We start from the raw sequence: 24,108 nt of genomic DNA, 5'->3' as shown, positions 1-24,108 counted from the left end.
GAGTCCCCCACCACCCAACCCCCCTGCTGAGCTGCCCCACATGCAGACCCTCCCACTGAGCCCCAACCACATTCACCTGTACTCCCCCTGTAGAGTCCTATTGCACCTGGAGCCCCCCCCCGCATCCAGATCTTGTACTGAGCTGTCTGCACCCAGCTTGCCCTACGCCTGGGTCCCCCCCACTAAGGCCCTCAGCACTTGGATACTGCTGCGTTGAGCCTGCCTGCCCACACCTGATGTGCCTGGCACAGAGAGGCAGGGCTCTGGGGTGTTTCTGGCTCACACTCGGCCCTTACATTGTGTCAGGGTCAGGTGAAGCCTCACCGCCAAGTTGCTATCCCAGGGGAGGGGAGCTGCAGTGTGATCTCCCACCTCCATGTGCCTGTGTTCCCCACTGCCATGCTGAAGCCTCCACGTTTATTTATTAACACATACAATTTGCAGAATTTTAAAACGTGCCAAAAAATTAAAAATTCTGCTCCCAGAATTCCCTCAACAGTAACTGATTGTACAGGCGTGCACATATGTGCCTTAGGTCACAGTCGAGCTTTAGTAGGGCTACTCATGTACTTAGTTAAACATGTGCTTTGCTGAAATTGGGCCTTAATGCAGATGTTTTCTCCATATGGCCCTAGACCCAGAAAATATCCCAGAAGAATTGTCTGGTTAGGTGCAGCACTGAGAATGTTGTATTAATATTTACTTTTGTATGTTAGGTACTTCTAAGACACCAGTTGTGGTGGTACCTAAACATCATGTAAGAATCAAGAAGCAGTAAATATGTCTAAAAAAGAGCTGTAATCTCATCTTGCCTCTTCCTCTCTCTTTCCAAGCATAGCCTTCTTGAGGAATATTTTTTTAAATCCATCCATCCTTCCTCTTTCTCAAAGTTTTTCTTCTTATCGTCTTATCTCTTGTTTTCCCTCTTTATTCCTTATGAAGAGCATTAATATGTGCTTGTTTCAAGTGTGTGATCAAGTCTGGCCATCCATTAAACTTTTCAGTATTTCAGTAGCTTTTTTGTTGCTCAGGTGTTGGGTAAATTAATTGCGGAAGACTGTCTAATCAAACTCTCTCTTTTTTTTTTTTTTTTTCTTCTTCCAGGTTCTGCCCAGTTGCAGTTCAATGTAATCAAGTCTGTTGAACAAACCATTTGTAATAAAACAGTCATCCTACCTTGCATAGTGACTAATTTAGCACAGAAAAATACTAAAGTCATGTTTGTTAAATGGAAACTAGGAAAAAAAGAATTTTTCAGTTTTTCCGGAGAAACAGAAAAGAGCCACACAAATGAGAATTTTTCGTCTGCTAAGTTAGAATCTCTACAAAATTTGAAGTTTGGCGTTGCCTCATTGACAATCTCAAAAGCGCAAGCAGTTCCAGGAAACTACAGTTGTGAAGTGACAGAATCGAATAGGGAAGGAGAAACTGTAATTGAACTTGTATACCGTATAGGTAAGTTGATGTCGTCATGTGATTTTGCAAGCCTGCTATGAAATGAAACAAACCAGGCCTTGAGGGAAAGGACACAAAATAACAAATGTGAAAATGAACCATTAAAAATATCTAGAATAGAAAGCCCAGTCTTTACTCACCGAGCAGTCCTTGTGAGCATAGTTATATCAAAATCCAGGGCAATATTTCTGTGAGTAAGAGTTGGGACTGCAGGCTGGTATTGTGTCTTGTTAACTTTTAGGGATGCTGAGGCTTTTCCACCTGATTTAGCTTTTACTGACTATATGGTATTTGTGCCACACTCATTTTAGTTTATGTATATTCTGATCCACTCTCTAGATGATGGAAACACAGGGCTGGAAGGGAACTCAAGAGGTCATGTGTTCCGTAGATCCCTCTTGAGCCCTTGAGCTGAGGCAGGACCAACGATATATCTAGACCAGTGGTTTTCAAACGTTTGGTTTTTTTTGGCAACCCAGTTGAAGAAAATTGTTGATGCCTGTGACCCAGTGGAGCTGGGAATGAGGGATTTGGGAGGAGCTTAGGGTTGGGACAGAGGGTTGGGGTGCAGGGGTAAGGGCTGCGAGGTTGGGATGGGAATAAGGGGTTCAGAGTGTGGGAGGGGGCTCTGGAGTAGGTCAGTGGGTTGGGGTATGGGAGAGGGTCAGGGCTCTGGGGTAGGGATGCAGGCTCTGAGGTGGGACCGGAGATGAGGGGTTGGAGCGGGGAGAGCTCATAGCTGGGGCACAGGCTTACCTCGGGCAGCTCCCAGTCAGGGGGGGGGGGCGCTAAGATAGGCTTCCTGCCTGTCCTGGCACTGCGGACTGCGCTGCATCTTGGAAGCCGCCAGCAGCACCTAAGCAGAGGTGCGCAAGTGGCTCCACGCGGCTCTTGCCCACAGGCACCAGCCCCTCCAGCTCCAGTGCTCAGGGCAGGGGTAGTGCGTGGAGCCCAATGGCCCCCTCCACCTAGGAGCTGGACCTGGTACTGGCCACTTCCGGGGCTCAGCACAGTATCAGAACAGGTAGAGATTAGCCTGCTGTAGCTGAGTAGTACCACTGATGGGACTTTTAACAGCCCGGTCGGCGGTGCTGACTAAAGCCGCCATGACCCAGTGCCTTACATTCCGTGACCCAGTAGTGGGTTGCAACCTACAGTTTAAAAACCACTGCTCTAGACCAGTGGTCACCAACCGGTCAATCCTGGAGCCTCTGGGCATCAGTCCCAGTCTCAGTCCCCCATCTTGTCCCACCACCTCCTTCAGCATCGCAGCCTGCTAGGGGAGTACATCCCACCCGATCGCGCTCTCAGCCAAGGAGTTGGTTGTTTTCCAGCAGCAAATGACACTTTAACAAAGTGAATGCTGCAGGGACAGGACAGTCCAGACGCCACATGCTCCTGCTGAACTCATAGTACAGCTGAGATGCGTCTGCCCAAACCACAGCCTGCAATGCTGCTGGGGTAGCTGCAGCACTGATTTGGTGGGTGCTTCTCAACGAGCATTGTTGCCGCCTTCTTACCCTTGAAAAGTGCTTAAAGGGATAGGGAGGTGCTGAGAGGGCTAGGCTTACTGCTTTGAATTGCTGCTAGGCGCCCTCCTCTGATCCTGAAAAGGAGTCAGCAGAAAACTGCCCATCACCCACTTTCTAACCTGGGCAGAATGCAGCACTACTGCTTCTGCACAGAACAAGTTCCAACAACAGCCGAAGGGTGCTCTGTTGCCACACCCAGCCAGAAGACACTACATCTAGGGGGGACTCTCCTGTGGCTCCCCAGTCCCTGTGGGCGGGGGTATGAATCCCCCTCAGCTCCCCAGCCGCATCCAGCAGGGAGGAAATCCCCAGTGGTTCAATAGTGGCTGGGGACGAGGAGTGAGGGGAAATCAAGGTTGCGAGTCATAGGAAGCCCCAGCTTGAGAACATCCCTGATTAAACAAGTAGCCCCAGACAAGTTAATCCACACGCAAGGTGCATACCAACCCAGCCCCAAACAAAAGAGCAGCCTTAGCCTATCAGAGGCTGCAGGGGTTAACAACAACAGCCACCGTGTTAATTGCCGTGGCATGAAATGAAATACTCCAGTCTGCTGACTGGGTCTTTGAAATACCATTAATGGAGCAGAGCCTGTTTCCAGTGCAAAACCTGGTGCTCCCAGCCACGCAGGGGAACGAAATAATTGATTTCCTTCTTGCAACAAATTCCAAATGGTTTTTGATGTCCAGTCATTCATTGTCGTAACTGGAATAACAACACAATTAATTTGGCTAATTTGGGAGTGACATTAATACCGAATAAGGAGAAGGGAGAGTGAAGGGGCTGGGAAGAGGCTGCACTAACCTCAGATCGGAGGGACAGTGCCTCTGCCTTCCTGAAGAAAATCCAGTCACTTCCTGGGGTGTTGAGCAAGGAGAGCATGTGACTGGACAGTTATTATGTGGACAGCTGTGTGCATGTGTATATACCACGATGAGCTGTCTGTGGGACAGAAAAGGTAGAGGATCACTGCTATAGAACTGTTATCTTTATGTGTGAAATATTGATATCCAAACATTGAATTTGATTAGTGGTCTTACATTTTTCTTTGTTTAGCAGCATAGCTTTGAAAGAAGCGTAAAGACTGGGTTATTGGGAACAGGAACTGCACTTGGTTTCCATGATTTCATTTTCCATTAGGCAGCAGAAATGCCTAGAGCAGTGGTTCTCAACCTGTTTACTATTGTGGGCTGCATATGCAGCCCTCTAGATGTGTTATGTGGGCTGAGACCACACCTCGTATACTACCTGTATGGCCTTAAGAATGTCACATGGGCTGCAGCTGTGTGCTGATTGGGCCGCAGGCAGCCCACGGGTTGAGAACCACTAGCCACGAGAGAGAGTGTTCACTGGAAAATCCTGGTTAATGGAGAATATTGTGGTGGCAAAGTGATGACTGGATTTGACAATACATGCGAGAAAATGTAAATACAAAGTTAAGTCTGAGATTTTTAATTGCAGATAAGACAGGCAACTCAGGTTATGATTCTTGTAATGTACTGCTTTGCATATTTTTTTAAAGTTTTTTATGCTTTGATTTAATTTTCAGAGATACTTTTAGGGTAAAAATATAGTAATGACACAATGTACAAATCTAACAGAAGTGACTGTGAAAGGGTTTGTAATGGAAATCTGATCCCAGTCTTCACTTTAGCATCATTGAGTTGTAAAATTATATTCTCAACAATGATATCTTTGGTCTTATATAGTGTTTTCAATTGGTAGATCTCAAAACATTTTATATAGAAAAGTGTACTTAGCCTCATTTTACAGTGGTGGAAATTGTTCAACAGAGAGGTGAAGTGACTTCCCCAAGATAACACAGGAATTCAGTGACAGAGCCAGGAACATAACCAGGTTTCCTGATTCCTAGTCCAGTGCCCTGACCTTTGGATCACACTGCCTTCTTGGTAGAGTAGTGTAATACTCTCTCATGCAGTACAGATAGAATCACTGAATAAATAAATCCCGGTACGTAGGTTTGCTGATATGTTTTATGTGTCTGGAAATGTTTATAAATATCTGAGTCTGGTGCCCAATAATATTCACTGACAAAGTTCTTTTGGCTATGTGTGTGTGTTTTTTTGTTTTTGTTTTTGTTTGTTTTTTTTGGAACAGTTTAGTAGCCCTGTCCCTGATGGTGGACATTTTAATGGGCAGCCCCAGTGTGCGTTTGTGGGACAAAATGGGAAGGCAGATAAATTGGAATGGCTTCTGAGATCCACTAGCCTGTGTGCTTAGCTACATGGAAAAGACAAAGTCCAATATTTTTTGGCAGAGATGATCTGGAACAATACGTTATTAAATACATGTATTTCATCACGCTCCCTACTGTACTGGCAGGAATAGAGGAGCAGTAGAGACAATTTAGAAAAGGTAGACTTTGGTCTTTGGTGAATGAACTTAAACCAAGAAGGTTAAGTGCAGAAATGCAAGAATTTATGCATGCCTTTTAGCTAAGTAATGATATTTTGGAAATTGTTGTGTCCTGTAACTGGGAGGCAACCCTTGGCATGCATGCCAGAAGGTGTCATACAAAGTCATATGACTTTACCTGGATAGAATCTCTTCTCCTTCTGTTCCTTGCTGTTTTGCGTGTTGTGCCCATGAATAGCAGCATGCTCTTGACAAAAGTAATGTAACTTTCAGTTGGCTCTGTTCCCATCCAGAGCCGTTGAGGAAGGGCTGGCAGCCTGGTATGAGAGATTAGTGAGAGGAAGGCAACCAAGAGACAGAGAGGTGAAATCAGAGCGTACTGATGAGTAGAGATCAATGCAGAAATACCAGTATGTGTGGTGGTGGTAAAATGTGTGAAACAAGAAGAAAAACCTTGCAAATGCCTGCCTTAGTCCAGATGTGGATAAGGAATGTAGAAAAAATATATATATATTGAACTGGGAGTTATGGTAATTGGAATTGTGAATGAGTAGGAAACAGCCGGTTATATTTTACCCAATTACATCAGAAGATCAGAGATTGTAGTTATAGCTTTCAAAATTTATAGCAAAGAATGTTAAGCAGTCTAGAGACTAGGCTAAAATGAGCACTTACAATATAAACCCAATAACTTCAAATTTTATGTACCTCTCTGTTCCTTTCCCTCTTTTTGTGTCTCAATTCAGTGTCATGGTTTACACCAATAGAAAATAGTCTCATCATACTCTTCATGGTCTTGGCTATTTTGTTTTATTGGATTCAGTTAGTCGTTACTGGTAAGTATTAAATTTTGTTTAAACTCTTTACAAATGCTGAATGTTAGTGCTAATATTTTCATAAATGAATCAGCAGGGTAAAATGGAGTAACAGAAAATGGAATCTAGTGTTTTTAAAAAAATCAGATGGAAAGTAGAAGCCAGATTGGGTTGCACTTTAGAAGAAAAAGGTTAAGGAGTGACTTGATTATAGTCTAGAAGTATCTCTCTGGGGAACAAATATTTAGTAATGGGCTATTCAGTCTAGTGGGGAAAGGTATAACACAATCCAGTGGTTGGAAGTTGAAGCTAGACAAATGGAGACTTGAAATAAGGTGTACATTTTAAACAGTGAGAGTAATTAACCATTGGAACAATTTACCAAGGGTCATGGTGGACTTTCCATCACTGCCAATTTTTAAATCAAAATTGGATGTTTTTCTGAAAGATCTGCTCTAGGAATTATGTCAGGGAAGTTCTAAGACCTGTTACACAGTAGGTCAGACCAGATGATCACAGTGGTACCTTCTGGCCTTGGAATTTATTAATCTATGAGATGTCCAAGGTCACACAGGAAGTCTGTGTCTCAGCAGAGAATTGAATGCAGGTTTTCCATGTCCTTGGCTAGCATCCTAATCACTTGAACAACCAGTTCATAATGCAATTATAAAAAAGAAAAAAGAAATGAAGACTAAGCATATCTAATTGAAATGGCAAAGGGGTTTTATGGAACTGAACCAGCTTTCAGTGACATCAATAAAAGCAACAAAGAGTCCTGTGGCACCTTATAGACTAACAGACTTATTGGAGCATGAGCTTTCGTGGGTGAATACCCACTTCGTCGGATGCATGCACCCACAAAAGCTCATGCTCCAATCATCTCTTAGTCTGTAAGGTGCCACAGGACTCTTTGCTGCTTTTACAGATCCAGACTAACACGGCTACCCCTCTGATACAGTGAAATCAGTGAAAGTGGACTTGTGCCCTGTGGTACGCAGGAGCTAAATTAATTTGTGATTAGGAATTTATCTAGGATACTTACCTCAAGTTTTATTGCTGTCAGTACTGCAGGGACAACTGGAAAGATGTACAACATTAAGATGCTATTCTTAAAGGGATCCTTTTTCTGACCCCATGGTCATAATTTAAAAGCTGTGTTTTCTTGTGAATGATACTTCATTTCTAAACAAATTATCTCTCTGACTTTCCTTTTCCTCTAGTATCAAAATTTGAAACTGCACTTCTGAAGATCGGCTTATTTATTGCAGGAGTTGTCATCACAGTTTTTGCTATTGTTGGTTTTAGTCTTTTAATTTCAGGTAAGTGTAATAATTATTCGTCATCTAACGTATTAGTGGCCAGAAGTGATAAGCATACGGAAGGTTGATTTTATTGGGAAATGCGTGTTGTCAGCACCTCTGAAAATCAGGCCAGTAGTTTACTCTTCTGTGTTTTAGCTGGTATAATACTGAATTTTTGTGCACCATCCAGGTTGGATAAAAATCAATGATTTAAAAAAAAAAATCAAAAAAATCGGATTTTTAATTTAAATCGAATTTTTTTGATTAAATGCTTTTTGAGGAAAAACAATCTAAAGATAGTTTTAATTAAGATACATTATAGCTCAGATATCTCATCATGGAATAGGGATGATAAATTCTAATTCAATAATATGAGACAATGTATTCATGTAATGTTTTAAGAAAAGTTTTTTGTAAATGAGTTCCAATAGTTCATGGATTAGGGACCCAATTTTATGGGATTCCAGGGGGTTCTGTATAGATTATTTAGGTTAATCTTTCTATCTACCCAATGGGACTCAGTGCTCAGTCTAGAAGATACCATCAGAGATGCTTTGTTTTGCAGTTCTCAAACTGTGGATTTGTGTCTCCAGAGATAACATGTTTAACAGCAAAAATGTTTTTAAATAAATAAATAATATATAGAGATGAGAAATAACAAACCTCAACCCTATTGTCCCTCTGCAAATTTGTGTACACAGAATCAATCCCTTACTTCTTTCTAAAAGTGAAAAGTTTCAAAAAGTTCACTGAATAGAAGATTGTTGGGGATGGAATAGATCTGGACAAGGAGAAGAAGTCTGAAGATAAATGTGAGAAGGGAGGGACAGGCAATAGAAACAAAAGTGAAACTGTTTGAGCAGCATATTCCAGAAGTCTTGAGGTCTTTCAGAGTGTAGCCTTCATTGATTTGAGATCTACCATACAATTCTCTCACTAGAAGGAAAAACCTATAATGACAGCAGGTCATAAAAGAGACCCAATTTGGGAATATTTTAATGAAGTTCCTCTACCTGAGGGTAACACAGGCATGCATGCAAAATGCAAACAGTGCAACAGAGAAATGCAAAGCCTGATAGCCTGAATGAAACAACATCATGAGAAGTGTTCCTTCTCAGAGGAAACTGTGTTGAAGATGATGAAAGGAACATGTCTGAACATGCAGGATCTTCAGGTAGTAAGCTTTTTTATTTCATACTTTTTTCTGAAGGACTGTCTGTCTTCCTTCAGGACTATTCTTGAATTCTCATGTTTGAGTAAATAATATAGTTGTTACTATATGGTAATATCATTTTAGATGCAGATTAAAAAATAAATAGCTGAAATAGGCAGATCTTCCTTTTACAATGTCACCTTTAAAGTAGTCCTGAGTGTCAGTGAATGCAATGAGTAATACTAAATGAGCAGTATGGTAGTAATAATTAAATAACTGCATTGACTTATTTTGTTTAGGAGAATCTGTCCCCAACATACAGGATTCTGACGACTATCCACCTTCAAGATCACCATCATTTTGTATAGTTTCAGAATTATCTGCCAATGATAGTGTTTCAGTCACATCGTGTATGTCACACAGCCAAAGAATATCTATCACCTGTAGCAAAAAGAAAAAAAAATCTCCATCATCTAGAAACAACCATTTGTGATAAGAACTAAAAGATTACAAAAAGAGGTAATTGATGGAAAAATTGCCCGGTTTGTTTATACAACAAACTCTTCTTTCTGTATAATTGAGAACCACACTTCATTAACATGGTTCAGTCATTAAGATCAGGATACAGTCCATCCGACAGAGCAGATGTTGCAGGCAAATTGCTGGATAAAGTGTATGAAAGAGAAATTGAGCAGTGTGCAAAAAAGTCTTCAGGGTAAAATTGTTAACCTGAGTTTTCATGGGTGGAGCAATGTCCACAAGGATCCTGTTGTATGTGCTTGTGTGACAACATAAGAAGGGAATGTCTTCCTTACAGAAAGAATTGATACATCAGGAAATGCACACACAACAGAATACTTACAAAAAGTAGCAGCGGTAAAAGCTATAAGAAACTGAAAAAAAATTCAAGTGTCCAGTATGCAACTTGGTCACAGACAATCTGCAAATGTATCCAATATGAGAAGAAATTATTTAGAAGAGAGTGAAGAGAGTCCCAAGCTAATAACATACTGTTGCAGTGCTCATTTGATGTACCTCTTAGCCAAAGACTTCAGTGTTCCAGAAATAAAGGCTCATGTTGAAATTCCAAAATACTTCTGTAACAACCACTTTGCAGCAGCTGCTCTGAAAAAAATGGGAGGAACCAAGCTAACTCTCCCACAAGACACATGATAGAACTCAGTAGAGGACTGTTTTGAGCACTATATCAAGAACTGGCCTAATCTGATGAGAATTTGTGAACAAAATCGTGAAAAAATAGATGTCACTGTCACAGCCAAAGCTCTCAACATTGGGCTTAAGAGAAATGTTGAACACATGCTGAGTACCTTGAAGCCTATTTCTGTAGCCTTGAACAAAATGCAAGGAAATAGCTGTTTTATTACTGACTCGGTTAAAATTTGGAAGGAACTGAATGAGATCTTAAAAAGAGAAATATACAAAGACAGAGTTAAATTACAGGCATTAAAAAAAAACAATGGGACAGGCACTACCGTCAGCTCATTTTCTTGCGAATATTCTCAGGGTCAAACCTTAACTGCTGAAGACGAGGGGTTGGCTATGACATGGGCATCCATCAATCATCCTTCCATAATGCCAACTATAATAAACTTCAGAGCTAAAGGTGAACCATTCAAGATATATATGTCGTCTGATGATGTTTTAAAGAAAGTCTCACCAGTGAACTGGTGGAAGTCACTTAAGTACTTGGATTCAGAGACTGCTGAAGTGATGATCTCACTTTTTACAGCAGTATCTTCTTCTGCTGGTCTAGAAAAAATATTTTTTCCTTTGGACTAATTAATTCCCAGTTGAGAAATCGTTTGGGACCTGAAAAAGCAGGAAAGCTTGTTTTTCTTTTCCAGATTATGAACAAACAGGAAAATGAAGATGAACATAACTGAGTTAGCTGCAGAAGCCAATATTTTAAGCTTCTCATGTTGATTTGGCTGACATAGTCGATTTAATTTTTTTAATATTTCATTTAACTACTTAAAAACAATTAACAAAAACAAACCTGATTTAAAAAACTTGAATGTTTAACTAATTCAAAAATTCATATGCTTGTTTTGTTAAAATATTATATGTTTGCTAATGTTGTTTTAGTTAAATAAAACAGTTTAAATGTCTGTCTGATGATCTCCTAATATAGCATGGCAAGAAAATCCCTCAAATATTAGTGATTAACCTATTGAATTGGAGAGAGTTCACCTCCCAATGACTTCATAAATATCTGCTTCAGTTGCCTTTTGGTAAATGAAATAACCAAACAATCATTCATTTTCTGATGTAGCTGTAAAACTAATCTGAAAAGTTTGAAAATAAGTCACTTTAAAAATGTATAGTATGTACCTTCTAAAAATGAAACCTACATTTATCTCTGAGTTGTGAAGAATATGTGTTAAGGTTATAACAACCAACAAGCATGCACTTTTATGTAGAAATCCATGATTAAATCAAGTCTTCCTGACTAGTGATTTAAATCAATTTGATTTATATCAAATCCACCCTGGCACTGTCAGTAAAAATGGTTAAAAGGAAGATGGGTTATTTGTGATGGGAAGGTAGGAGTTGGAATTTCTTGATAGAATCAATGTTTCTACGTAGGTTGATTGGTAAAGGAGCCATAACAATAGCTGTGAAAAGGTGGACTCAGTAGAGGCATTCCCGTAGGAATTTCATATAGAGTCCGTGAACTGAAAGAGAGATCACTTGCTCAACAATGTTTTACCAATTTTCCTTTTCCAGGGAAATTACTTGAAATAGAGGATCAGAAATTAAAGTCGCATATCCAAAGGAGCCTTCTTACCTTCTGTTTCAAAGTTTGTTTTTTTATTGAGAAAATTTAAACATATGTTTGCTTATCTTTCCAAATGTCTGATAGAATCATAGAAATTTAGGGCTTGGAGGGACCTCGAGAGGTCATCTAGTCCAGCCCCCTGTGTTGAGGCAGGACCAAGTAAACCTAGACTATCCCTGACAGGTGTTTCCCTGACTTGTTCTTAAAACCTCCAGTGATGGGGATTCCACAACCTCTCTTGGAAGCCCTAATCCAGTTCGTAACTATCTTTATAGTTAAAAAGTTTTTCCTAATATCCAACCCAAATCTCCGTTGCTGCAGATTAAAGTTCTTTTCCTACCTTCAGTGCACATGGAGAACAATTGTTTATTGTCCTCTTTATAACAGCCCTTAACTTATTTGAAGACTGGTATTGGGCCCGCCTATAGTCATCTTTTCTCAAGACAGAATTTGCTCAGTTCTTGTAACCTCTCCTCAGAGGTCAGGCTTTCTAAACCTTTTATAATTTTTGTTTCCCTCCTCTGGACTCTCTCCAATTTTTCCGTATCTTTGTTAAAGTGTGCCATCCCAGAACAGGACACAGTACTCCTGCTAAGGCATCACCAGTGACAAGTAGAGTTGGACAATTGCCCCTCCTGTATCTAACATACAGCACTCCTGTTAATATTGCCCGAGAATGATAATAGCCTTTTTGCAACTCCATCACATTTTTTGGCTCATGTTTAATTTGTGATCCACTATAAGCCCCCAATTCCTTTTCAACAGTACTACTGCTTAGCCAGTTATTTCCCGTTCTGTAGTTGTCCATTTCATCTTTTTTATTAAATGTAGTACTTTTCACTTGTCTCTATTGAATGTCACCTTGTTGATTTTAGACCAACAATTTATCTTGTCATTTTGAATTCTAATACTGTCCTACAAAGTGCTAGCAACCCCTTGCAACTTGGTATCCTCCACAAATTTTACAAGCATATTCTCCACTCCACTACCCATGTCATTAATGAAAATATAAAATAGTACCGGACCCAGGACAGACCCATTTGAGGACCCACTAGATATATGGACCCAGTTTGACAGTGAACCATTGATAATAACTCTTTGATTCAGGGTAGATTGATTTAAATCAAAGTGATTTAAATCACCAAGTGGAAAGTCTCAATTTAAATAATTGATTTTAATCCATTTTTCTATTTGTCCTTCAGTTATTTTCTAAAGAAAAGTGCATTCTCATTTGTTCATATAACTATTAAATGTTGATTTTCAACTAAACAGAGTCTTTTACACAGGATAGATTTGGTTTTTCTTTTTGCTGCCTCGTGTGTGCTATACCAGTGTAAATTTATTTAGGCAGTTACATAGCTTACTATTTTCAGATCTTTATTAATTGTACATTTTGAGTATGTTAGAAAATGGTGACTGATCTGTTGCTTATTTACTGGATGATTAACTTTTTCTTCATGATTTGTGACAAACTGCATTAGGATGGTAACTGAAATTTAATTAACACAAAACAGCATATTAAACAAAGCAACCTTAAATGTTTTGGCTACATACTTTTTATCAAAACATGTTTCACATTTACAACTAAATGAATTATTAAAGAAACAAAGGGATTAACAGTAATCAATGAATTAAACTGATTATTTCAGGTCAGCCTGGAAGAATTTTGGAATATGCCCAAGTGACTAAAGCTTGTATTCCTACTTGCCCAAGTCTCTTGAAAACGACAGTAGTTTCCTAAGTTACTGTGGCTATCCTTCAAACTTTTAGAACTTGTAGACCCCATCCACTCCCTCCTCATTTTTGAATTGAGAATATTGGCAAGAAAATGAGGTGGAGTAAGTGCTTGATCCATCTACTTCTTTACTGCCTGAAATTTAACTTCGTTGCTGAATATTTCCTTTTTCCATGTCTGTTGACTTTCCAAAGCAATACAGCAGCTATCTTTCTGCAGTTTGTCCAATGCTACAGAACTAGCATATCTTCTACATTTCTCTTCAGTCAAATTAGTCAACATAGGACTAAAGGATAGCTGCTGTGAAAAGCTATGCACTTGACACTTGAATTTTTGTTCACAGTTTGTTACAGCTTTTGCTGCTGCTACTTTTAGTTTTAAGTATTCTTAATACTTTTAAGTATTCTGGGGTACCAGTTGTTTCTATAAGGTAGACAATCCCATCTTTTGTTGCCACACAAACACATATTATTGGCTTTTCATGGATCAAGATCCAGATTAAGGAATTTCTTGTCAATGTTTTTTGCACGCTGTTCAGTTTCCTTCTCATACACTGTATCCAGCAACCTTTCAGTAATGTCTGCTCTGCCGAGTGGAGCCTCATCTTAATATTGAAGCATGTCGTTGAAAAATGTTTATTCCAAACAAGATGAAAGGGAGAATTTGTTGCATAAATGAACTGAGCAGTCTATGGAGTCTTGATGGAACTAGCTGGTCTTGATTACAAACTCATCTATGATTTTACTGGATGATGAAGAGAAGGTGTTTTAATACAGGTAATTTATTGTCTGATGTATGTTCAGTTGCTGCACTGCTGGTGCTACCAGCAGATGGTTCCGAACTTGTAGACATTCTGATGATAGATGTTCTTAGCCCCTTATATATAAGTGGACCCTGAAATAAAATGGAAAAAAGGTTACTCTCACTCACTATTATTCAGTGCCTTGCTTTTAAAACAAAACAAAACAAAAAGTAAATGAAAGATTCCTCCTACTGCAGCTGTTTGTACCACTGTTTAAATGATAGTTTATTCTAAACCCAGTTGTATAGTGAAAATAAATCATAAGGATTATCTACATCTATTTAAATGTTTATCTCAAACATATCAAACAGCTTGAAAAAAAATTAATGTTAAAATTAATAAATGCCTAATAAAACTACTTTTAAACAGAAAATCTTCACTTAGTACATATTTGATTATATTGAGCAATAAACAATCATTTCAGAAGTGCAGTGGTAACAGTAAAAATATAATTGATAAATACTCCCACAACTAACATATCAATTATGTTTTAAACACAAACATTTTGAAATTCTTAAGTAATCCACCCAAAACACAAATTTATGACAGCAATCTAAGTTATTGTTCACTAGCATAGTAAGATCTCATAGGCAGTCCACAGAACAGTGCAAAAATAAATTTACTAACCACGTGATCCTGATGTCTAGATCATCATCTTCAAAGTCTTTGCTTTCTGAGGATGATTTTTCATAATGTTTCATTCTGGCAACCAGGCCTTACATCTTTTCGTTGTATTGTTTGCATTTGGCACATGTTCATATTTTTTTTTTTAATCCAGATGTACAGGAATTTCTTGGAAATATTCCCAAATAGGACCCTTTTTATGACCTGCATGCATGGCAGTTTTTGCTCCAGTTACCAGGTGTTGAAATCAACAATAGAGGCTGCATTCTGAAGAATGTTCTCTCTTCTTCCCCCAGTGTTGTGTTTCTACACCCATGTTACCCCTTTCTGGTTGAACACTCTACTCCTTCTCCCTTGTTACAGAACTCCCCAGGAGTAACTCATATGCATTTGCACTGCAGTATTGGTTGGAGACAGAGAGAGAGAGGCAGTTGAGAAATTAATGGATTTCTATTTGTATTGCTGTCTGTGCACATGTACAGGGAGACAGAGCAAGGCAATTTACTTGAAGTGCCCAGAACTATCTAGAAGCAAGGGCTGATAGTTACAGGATAGATCAGTGTTATTCCATGAACTGCAGAGTAAGTTTTCTTGGAGGGTGGAGTCACAATGTTTATAATTTAAGAATTGAGCCAATCAGAACTCCCATTAAAGTCAATGATGGCACTCCTGTTGACTGTAGTTGTGTAAGTTCAGGCTGCATGTGTCTTTCCCCTTAATGTAAAAGCAGACTCCATATGTATCATGAGAGAAGAATGCCAAAATTTGAGTATGACCATGTAGTTCCTGGAGGAAAAAATTGCTTGTATAACTTCCATAACTACAAAGTGCTGACTTAAGCCTGGATTTTGCAAACATTGATACATGTGACTAAAGTTATTCATTAAAGTCAAGGGGGATTGTCACAGAAGACTACTTGTCTGATTAAAGTTACACATTATGGAAAAGTGGTTTCTGATTGAGTCCTTAGCTACATAATCAGCTAGAATCAGCTCAACTTCCATAAAATCAGAAGGATATATGAAATATTGGATAAGTATATTTCCAATTCTTTAAACATACTATAGATGTTTGTCTTAGTTTGAAAGTTTTTTTATTTTTAAACTGCAAAAATAAAATCAATTTCATATGTAGATTAAAAGACTTACCGAATATACTTGTTGATAAGCCAAATTTTTTTAGTTAAAAAGGAAGCACCGGAGAAGGTCAGCTTGTGAACAGATATAGAGAGGGAGAGGTGGGACACAGCCTCTCCCCTCTACAGAGGGAGCAAGGAGAGGCAGCAGAGCCAGAAGGGAAGAGGCAGGGCTAGAGTCTCCCTGCTTCTGGCCACGCTGCTCCCCCCCCCCCCAGCCTCTGAAGCAGCTGCAGCTCTGGGGCTGGCAGGCTGCAGCTGTGCTGCTCGGCCCTGCACCCCAGAGCAGGGTTTGGCTGTGCCACCTGGCCCAGCCCAGTGGAACATGCTGTGGCCACGCTACCCAGCCTGCCAGAGCAGCTCCAGCCAGGCCAGAGACATCCTCCCCTTGCTCTCCCTAGATAAGGTGGGAAGGGATGGGATTGGGAGAGTGTGGAGGTCCTGGGCTAGGGGTGGGGTCATGTGGGAGGTGGTCAATAGGGGTTACTCCCCTGACCCCCAGCTTCTCCCCCTCCACCCAAATGTCCCCACTAGTTGCTGTCCGAGCCCATCAGGTTTAGCAGCTGGCGGGCTGGGATACTTTGTTTACTTAGGTTTACCTCTGTGCTTGCGGACACTCAAGGTAAACAAACCATCTTGGCCCGCCAGCGGCTTATCCTGATGGCCCGGGAGCCAAAGTTTGCTGACTCCTGAATTATAGGGTCAGCTTATGAACAGTTCATAAAAAAATTCCATTTTTACTTATCCATCAGGGAGGGGGGGGAGTTCGGCTTATAAACGAACTGGCTTATGATCAAATATATATGGTAATTAAAGGGCTTTTTAACTCCTGTTCCATGCTCACTCAGAATTCCAATTGATGTCAGTGGGACTGCTGAATGCAGAGCAGCGGCAGGATTGAGTCCAAAGACATGTAAAAATCTGTTAAAATATGTTTGTGGTATAGATTGTATAGTGTTAAGTATTATTTACTGGATTTTGTTTTTAAAAAAAGTAACAAATCTAGTAAACGTAAAAGGAGCACTTATGTTCTTTGAGTCCTTGCTTATATCGATTCCAGTTAGGTGTGCGTGCTCCACGTGCACGATCATCGGAAGATTTTTACCCTAGCAACACTCAGTGGGTCAGCTGAGGTGCCCTTATGGCACCGGATATATGCCCCAGCCTACCCAGCATGCCCTCCGTTCCTTCTCACTGCCTGTGACGGTCGTTGGAACTGTGGAGCGTGACTTAGCTGATCTCCACTTCCCTACCTCTTGGCTTGTTTATACCTGTAGATACACCTCTATCCCGATATAATGCTGTCCTTGGGAGCCAAAAAATCTTACTGCGTTATAGATGAAGCTGCGTTATATCGAACTTGCTTTGATCTGCCGGAGTGCGCAGCCCTGCCCCTCCGGAGTGCTCCTTTACTGCATTATATCCAAATTCATGTTATATCAGGTCGCATTATATCAGAGTAGAGGTGTAGTTGTTATAAAGTAGTTGTTGTAGTTAGTGTGTATAGTAATTGGAGGTAAGGGATCTCTACCCTTCCCTCCTTCCCGGTACCCAGGCTCATGCCTAGGTCCCCGGGTTTCAATCCATGCTCGGCCTGCCTCAAGCCGATGCCCACTGGACACCCCCACGACTGCTATCTGAAGTGCCTGAGGGAATCACATCAATCAGATAAGTGCCGAATTTGTAAGACATTCAAGACTCGGGCAAAAAAGGAGTGGGACTTTCATTTGAAGCAGCTCCTCATGGAAGCAGCACTTAGCCTGATGTTCTTGGCCCTGCACCGAGACCCGGCGCCGTCGGTCCGAAGCACGCCTCCGGCACCGGAACTACCCAGCACCGGTACCAGTGCGGCACCACTCACTGTCTCTGGGATCCAAGAGGCAACACAAGCAACCTTCTGCTCCTGTACAGTTGCCAGCACTGCCTGTGCCCCCCTTGGAGCAGCTTCCCGTGCCAGACCGACCTGGGGAGGCTCCAGCTCCAACACCGTCGAGTCCGGTGCACATAAGCTCCCCAATACGTACTGTGGTCGAGCTCGGCCTGCCTTCCACCCTGGAGACTTTCTCTACTGCTCATGACCTCTTTGTGCTCAGAGCCGGCACCATCACAACCTTCGGTACCACGGGTGTGGGCTGTTCCCTCAAAAGGGAAGTCCTCCATGATGCGCCCTCCATCACACAGTGAGATGGGTTGGCACCGATCTGAGTCCCAGTCCAGGTCATGGTCCCGATCCAGGCGCTGGTCTTGTCCACGGCACCGCTCGCGATCTCAGCACCAATCACCATCTTGGAGCTGGTCGCACTTGTGGCACCGCTCCACCTCACAAAGATCTTCCCAGAACAATCAGTACCAGTCCAGCTCCCAGCACCGATCTTGGCACCGGTCTACTCGGAGTCATTCCTGGCACCTCTCCGGCTGTAGATCTTCATCTAGGTCCAGATATGCCTTCTGGCACTGATACGACCATCAGTCCCGGTCTAGGTCACAGTACCGCTCGAGTCTGCAGCGCCGATCTCCATCTCGCCGGCGTGGACCAACAACACAGGGTAGTGCGACCCAACATGAGCGATCGGCTCCACCTTGGCCATCCCGCCCCAACTTGAGGTCGTTCCAAGTGGAGAGTGGCTACCATATCCATGACCAAGACACAGACAGTGCTAGCCAGTGGCACAACGAAGGGCAGGATCCTGCTCAGGGACTCCCACAATGGTCCTTTTGGACCCCTTGGGCATATCATCAGGCCTAGGGCGTCCCATCGGGGGCTTCTCACTCTGCCCACTCATAACCTGGGTTCCGGAGGCCAATGTCAGCCCCCTCTGCCCCCCAGGGGGATCAGAGGTGACGGCCCTACCCTCAGCTCAGGCCCATGCCCCTAGCATAGGGGACCCAAAGCAGCCGGATCTCCGCCCTCTCCCCCCCAACATGACTTGCCCCAAGACCCATTAGTCCCGGGCGTATCCTCCACCACCTATAGACGTCTGTGCGCACCAAGACTTACTTCATAAGGTGGCACAAAACATGAACCTCCAGGTGGTGGAGGTCGAGGATCCGGTGGTGGAGATTTTATCTGCCAGTACCTCCACACGGATAGCCTTGCTGTTTATTCGGACCATCCAGGCTAATGCCAATACAATCTGGCAGTCTCTGGCGTCTATTCCTCCCACTTCCAAGGAGGTGGAGAGGAAATACTTGGTCCCCTGCAAAGACTGAGTACTGATACATTCACCCCCAACTGTGCTCCCTCGTTGTACAGTCCGTTAATGAGTTGGAAAGACAGTCAACAAGCTCCTGCTCCTAAATCCAACTCAGCATGGCTAACCAGCAGGCCCTCTTGAGTTGTTATAATACCTGGGACTCGATGGGGAAGTTCAAAGAGCTGGTTCCTCAGGAGTCCAGGGAGGAGTTTGGGGCCTTGCTAGAGGAGAAAGTAGCCAGGACATCCTTGCAGGCCTCAATAGATGCGGCCGACTCGGTGGCTAGGACTCTAGCCTCGGGCATAGCAAAACGCCGCATTTTGTGACTGCAGGTGTCTGGTCTCCCACCAGAGCTGCAGGAAATGATTCAGGGCCTGCCCTTTGATGGCCAGGGGCTATTTTCAGACAAAACTGACTCCAAAGTCTGAAGGATAACAGGGCCATCATGCGCTCACTGGGCATGCATACCCCGGTGGCGCAACGTGGCCTTTCCGACCACAGCCGCAGCGCACCTACCCTAACCCTGGCCAATACAGGACTTCTCTAGAAGATGTGGCCAGGGTGGTAGGAGGAGGCAATCTGGTCCTCAGATGGGCCAGAACCAAGGCCCTCCCACTCCCACCCCTCAACCATCAGTGGGATAATTTAGACACAGTGCTAACGGTACCCACGGAAGTCTTAACCTCCCTGGTTTGGTGGCTAAGCCCCAACTCAGTATGCGGGGGGATGCCATTCCATGCCCCACAGCCCTTCGTAGTCCTAACCACGGATGCATCATCTCTGGGCTGGGGCGCTCACCTTGCGGACTTTTGCACACAGGGCCTTTGTTCCACACAAAAGATAACCCTGCACATCAACGTACGGGAACTGAGAGCAGTACGCCTGGCGTGTCAGGTGTTCCACGAACACCTTCAGGGCCACAGTGTCGCAGTCTTCACAGACAACACAACAGCCATGTTTTACATCAACAAGCAAGGGGGAGCGCAATCATCCCCCCTCTGTCAGGAAGCTATTCACCTGTGGGAATTCTGCATAGCCCACTCAATCAACCTGGTGGCGTCGTTTCTCCTGGGAGTCCACAATACCTTGGCAGATTGCCTGAGCAGATCCTTTCTGGCTCACGAGTGGTCAGTTTTGCCCAGATGTTATCCGTTCAGTTTTCCGGAAGTGGGGATTTCCCCACATAGACCTTTACACCTCTCACAAGAATCGGAAGTGCCAGGTCTTCTGCTCTCTCCAGGGGCAGTCCCTAGGTTCCCTATCGAACACCTTCCTGATGTCATGGAAAGACCTCCTGTTTTACACCTTTCCTCCGTTCCCGTTAGTCCACGAGGTCCTTCTCAAGTTACGCGGAGACGGCCTGCTTATTCTTGATAGCCCCGGCGTGGCCCAGGCAACATTAGTACACCACTCTCCTCAATCTGTCGGTGACCACACCAGTTCCACTCCAGTTGTGGCCAGACCTGATCACTCAGGAGCATGGCCGACACTGTCATCTGGACCTGCAATCCCTCCATCTCACAGCATGGATGTTTCATGGCTAACTCAATCTGAGCTGCATTGCTCCTGCTCGGTGCAGCACAAACTCTTGGGTAGCAGAAAGCCCTTCTGCTAGGTCCACATATCTGGCCACATGGAAGCATTTCTCCTGCTGGTGTGCCCTGAGCAATACTGCCCCTCTGGAGGTGTCAGTACCTGCTGTGGCATATCTGGCACCATAAGGCCACCACTCCAGGGGGTGCCTCAGCTGACCCACTGAGTGTTGCTATGGTAAAAATCTTCCGACGATCGTGCACGCAGCGCCCACACCTTATTGGAATGGATATGAGCAACGCATGTCGAAGAACAACAGTTACAAAGGTGAGTGACTGTCTTTTTGGGTTTATTGATTCTTGGTAATGATTCCATTTGAAATGTATACTCTCTTTCTATATTGATTTCTTAATGGGTAATTCCAAGTTTGTAAGAGGTTGCTTGCTTAAATTTCATACCTGGAGTTCAGTTTTTATAAACTGGGGCTCAGAAAGTAGTTTAATCTTTGTCCATGTCTGCAGACTCTGTTTAACATGCAAATCTGCACAAAGCAATATCAAAACATGTTAATATCAGTATCCAACACAATGGATCAGATCTTTGGCTGGTGTAAATAGATGAAGCTGAGGATCTGGCCCCATATGTGGTAATACATATGGATCTGGTTTAGAAGAGATTCTCTCTCCTCCCCTTAGAGACTAACTCATAAACTGGTCTGATCCAGTACTTGACTGGGCTGAGCCACAAACTTTACCAGAATAGAACAATGTCTTTAATCTAAGTGAAGTTCAATAGGATCTGTCTGTGGAGTGCTCAGAAACCTTAGTGTACCGCTGTCATAAACAGATAGCTAAGGGTTAATGTCTCTTTCACCTGGAAAGGGTTAACAAACAACACCTGACCAGAGGACCAATCAGGAAACAAGATACTTTCAAATCTGGGTGGAGGGAAGTTTGGGTGTGGGTCCTTTGTTCTTGGTCTGTTGTCTCTCTGGGCTCTGAGAGTGACCACATGTATCTACAGGCTCTCTAATCTTCTGTTTCCAATTTGTAAGTACAAAGGTAGAAAGACAGTTATAGGCTTTTACCTTGTTTTTCTGTATTTGCAAATGTGTAGTTTTAATGCTGGAAATATTTTAAATTGTATTTTTTCTGGATAAGGCTGTTTATCCATTTTCTATAAGCTGAAAAGACCTGTAATATTTCATCTTAAATTTACAGAGATTATTTTTACTCTTTTTGTCTTTTATTAAAAACTTTCTTTTTTAAAGACCTAATTGATTTTTTACTCCTTGTTAATGCTAAGGTATTGAGTCTGTATTCCCAAGGACTTGGTGGGAGGGGAAAGGTAAATTTCTCTTTGTGTTAGATTCACGGAGCTTGAATCTGTATTGCCTCTGGGTGAGGGGAGAAGGGGAGAGAAACCTGATCTCTCTGTGTTGTGTTTCAAGGAGTTGAAGCACGGTAATCTCCTGGTGTACCCAGGCAGGAAAGATCTGGAGAGGTAAAGAGGGGGAAGGGGGAATGGTTTATTTCCCTTTGTTATGAGACTCAAGGAATCTGGGTCTTGGGGTCCCCAGGGAAGGTTTTGGGGAGACCAGAGTTTATCAGGTACTCAGAATCCTGATTGGTGCAGCCTATCACTGAAAAGAAGTGAACCAAACCTTATCACAGTAAGCAACACAGTATATTAAAACAAAACTCCAATACCTGGGGCTCGGAATATCCATCCAGGAATGTATTTTCTCCAGAACCTGGTATTTAAACAAGTTCCGGCACAGACTCCCTTATATTCAGGGCTAACATTTCAGTCCCCAGCTTGGTTTTCTCCTCCTGGTTTTCACACCTCTACTGCTAGAACAGGGCCTCACCCTCCCTGACTGAACTAACCTCGTTATCTCTAGCTTGCTTGCTAGCATATATATACCTGCCCCTGGATATTTCCACTACCTGCGTCTGACGAAGTGGGTATTCACCCACGAAAGCTCACGCTCCAAAACCTCTGTTAGTCTATAAGGTGCCACAGGATTCTCTGCTGCAGTCCCAGCAGATGTCCAAGCCTCCAGGTTGAATCTGGCCAGCTGAAAGAAAAAAGTACAAAATTTTCACCAAGGTTTGATGGGTTATATAGTTACTGGGTGTTTATTTAAAATGTATTACTTCCTTTGGATTTGCTCCAGGGCAGCCTGATTATTTGCAGAGCTCGAAACTGTGGAAAGGAAGAACCAGGCCAAAAACTGATTTCTTCCTCCTGTCCCACTGCTTGAAGAGATCAAAGGTCAGGAAGTGAGTTGCAGAGCTTGCATGGGATTTCCAGACCCCTAAAAGTGTGAGGATCCCAAGAGGTTGCTTGTTTTGCATGTGCTTAATGTCAGTCATGATTTTCTGTTTTACTAATTTGTACAACTCTTTACAGATGAGTTTAAGCCAAAGAATCAAATTGGACTTGGCTTAATTGTAATCCCTGCTGTGATATTAGTGCTGTCTCAGTACTTTCTGCTTCGGAGGGGTGAGGATTCATTTATTTACTGTCTCATTAAAAGCTTCTCAATCTACTATTAGAAACAATTTATTTTTTTTTAACTATAACATGATGTTTGTCATTCATAAATAAGCACTATGACAGTGTGCTGGGGTCCTGGTCTTCCTAATGTCCTGTGAACAAGGGGATAATCTGAGATCACCTGGTTTAGGTGCTCAACAAAAGAACTGAACTGGCTGCTTAGAAGATGGAATTTGGGGTTAGAATGTCTTTGGGTAGCTCAGACTCCTCATCAGCGGTCATAGGATTGGACTGAATCACAACCTGGGGGGATTTTTTGTTAACTTTTCTCCTTACGTTTTTATTGTGTACCTCATCTTTTAAGGGAAAGGCCTACCTGTTTGGCTCAGGGTTTCTTTAGTCATCACACAAGCTGGCCAGGACTAGGATTCAGAAGATCCTGGTTCCTAGTCCAGTTTGGATCACAAACCTCACATGTTTTCTTTTGTTGTCCTTTCAAAAGCTACAGTAGAATATTTGGTTTTTCCTCCCCAGTTTGTGAGAATAATCTATCGTTTGCAATTGGTGTGGTAGTTCTGGAATCACTTGGTTATTTGATTGCTGTCATCGGATTTGGCCTGTGCGTTACAGGTAAGCATTATACCTTCTTTTAAAAGAAAATATACTTAATTTTAGCAGTTTGGTGAAACAATGAGAATCTCTTGCACAAAATACTTTTTTATTTCTGTTCTTTTTACATTTGTCTATACCTAGTGGGAACAGTTTACTTGCACATTAACACTGGAATATATTGTAAAATGGCTTTTCTGCTTCATGATTTAGCAATAGAATTGCTATAAATGTATTCTAGGACTGCTGTGTTACTACAGTTCTTCTTCGAGTGCTTGCTCATATCCATTCCAGTTAGGTGTGCGCGCGCCGCGTGCACGTTTGTTGGAGAAACCTTTACCCTAGCAACACTCGGTGGGCTGGCAGGTCGCCCCCTGGAGTGGCGCCACTATGGTGCCTGATATATACCCCTGCCGACCCAACCGCTCCTCAGTTCCTTCTTACCGCCCGTGTCTGTCGTTGGAACAGTGGAGTGCAGCTTAGCTGACCTCCGCTTCCCTAGCTACTCGTAGTTCTTGTGTATTTAGTTATATAGTTATAAT

General features: G+C 42.5%; 1 protein-coding gene across 6 annotated transcripts in view; it reads left to right on the top strand.

Annotated features, from left to right (window-relative positions):
- Positions 1–24,108, top strand: part of CD47 (CD47 molecule) — a 64,876-nt gene that overhangs the window by 11,190 nt on the left and 29,578 nt on the right. For 5 of the 6 annotated variants that reach the window (XM_032780267.2, XM_032780268.2, XM_032780265.2 and 2 more), the window contains exons 2-6: positions 1,105–1,455; positions 6,110–6,199; positions 7,399–7,497; positions 22,871–22,963; positions 23,492–23,587. In XM_032780267.2, coding sequence (XP_032636158.1) covers positions 1,105–1,455; positions 6,110–6,199; positions 7,399–7,497; positions 22,871–22,963; positions 23,492–23,587 — 729 coding nt within the window. Of the gene's footprint in view, positions 1–1,104; positions 1,456–6,109; positions 6,200–7,398; positions 7,498–8,931; positions 9,229–22,870; positions 22,964–23,491; positions 23,588–24,108 lie in introns of those variants that run through there. The other variant, XM_075072595.1, reaches the window with a different exon arrangement.

This window comes from Chelonoidis abingdonii, chromosome 1 (assembly GCF_003597395.2).
Source record: "Chelonoidis abingdonii isolate Lonesome George chromosome 1, CheloAbing_2.0, whole genome shotgun sequence".
In the NCBI taxonomy this organism is placed as follows: Eukaryota; Metazoa; Chordata; order Testudines; family Testudinidae; genus Chelonoidis; species Chelonoidis abingdonii.
This window is presented reverse-complemented; position numbering and strand designations above follow the sequence as displayed.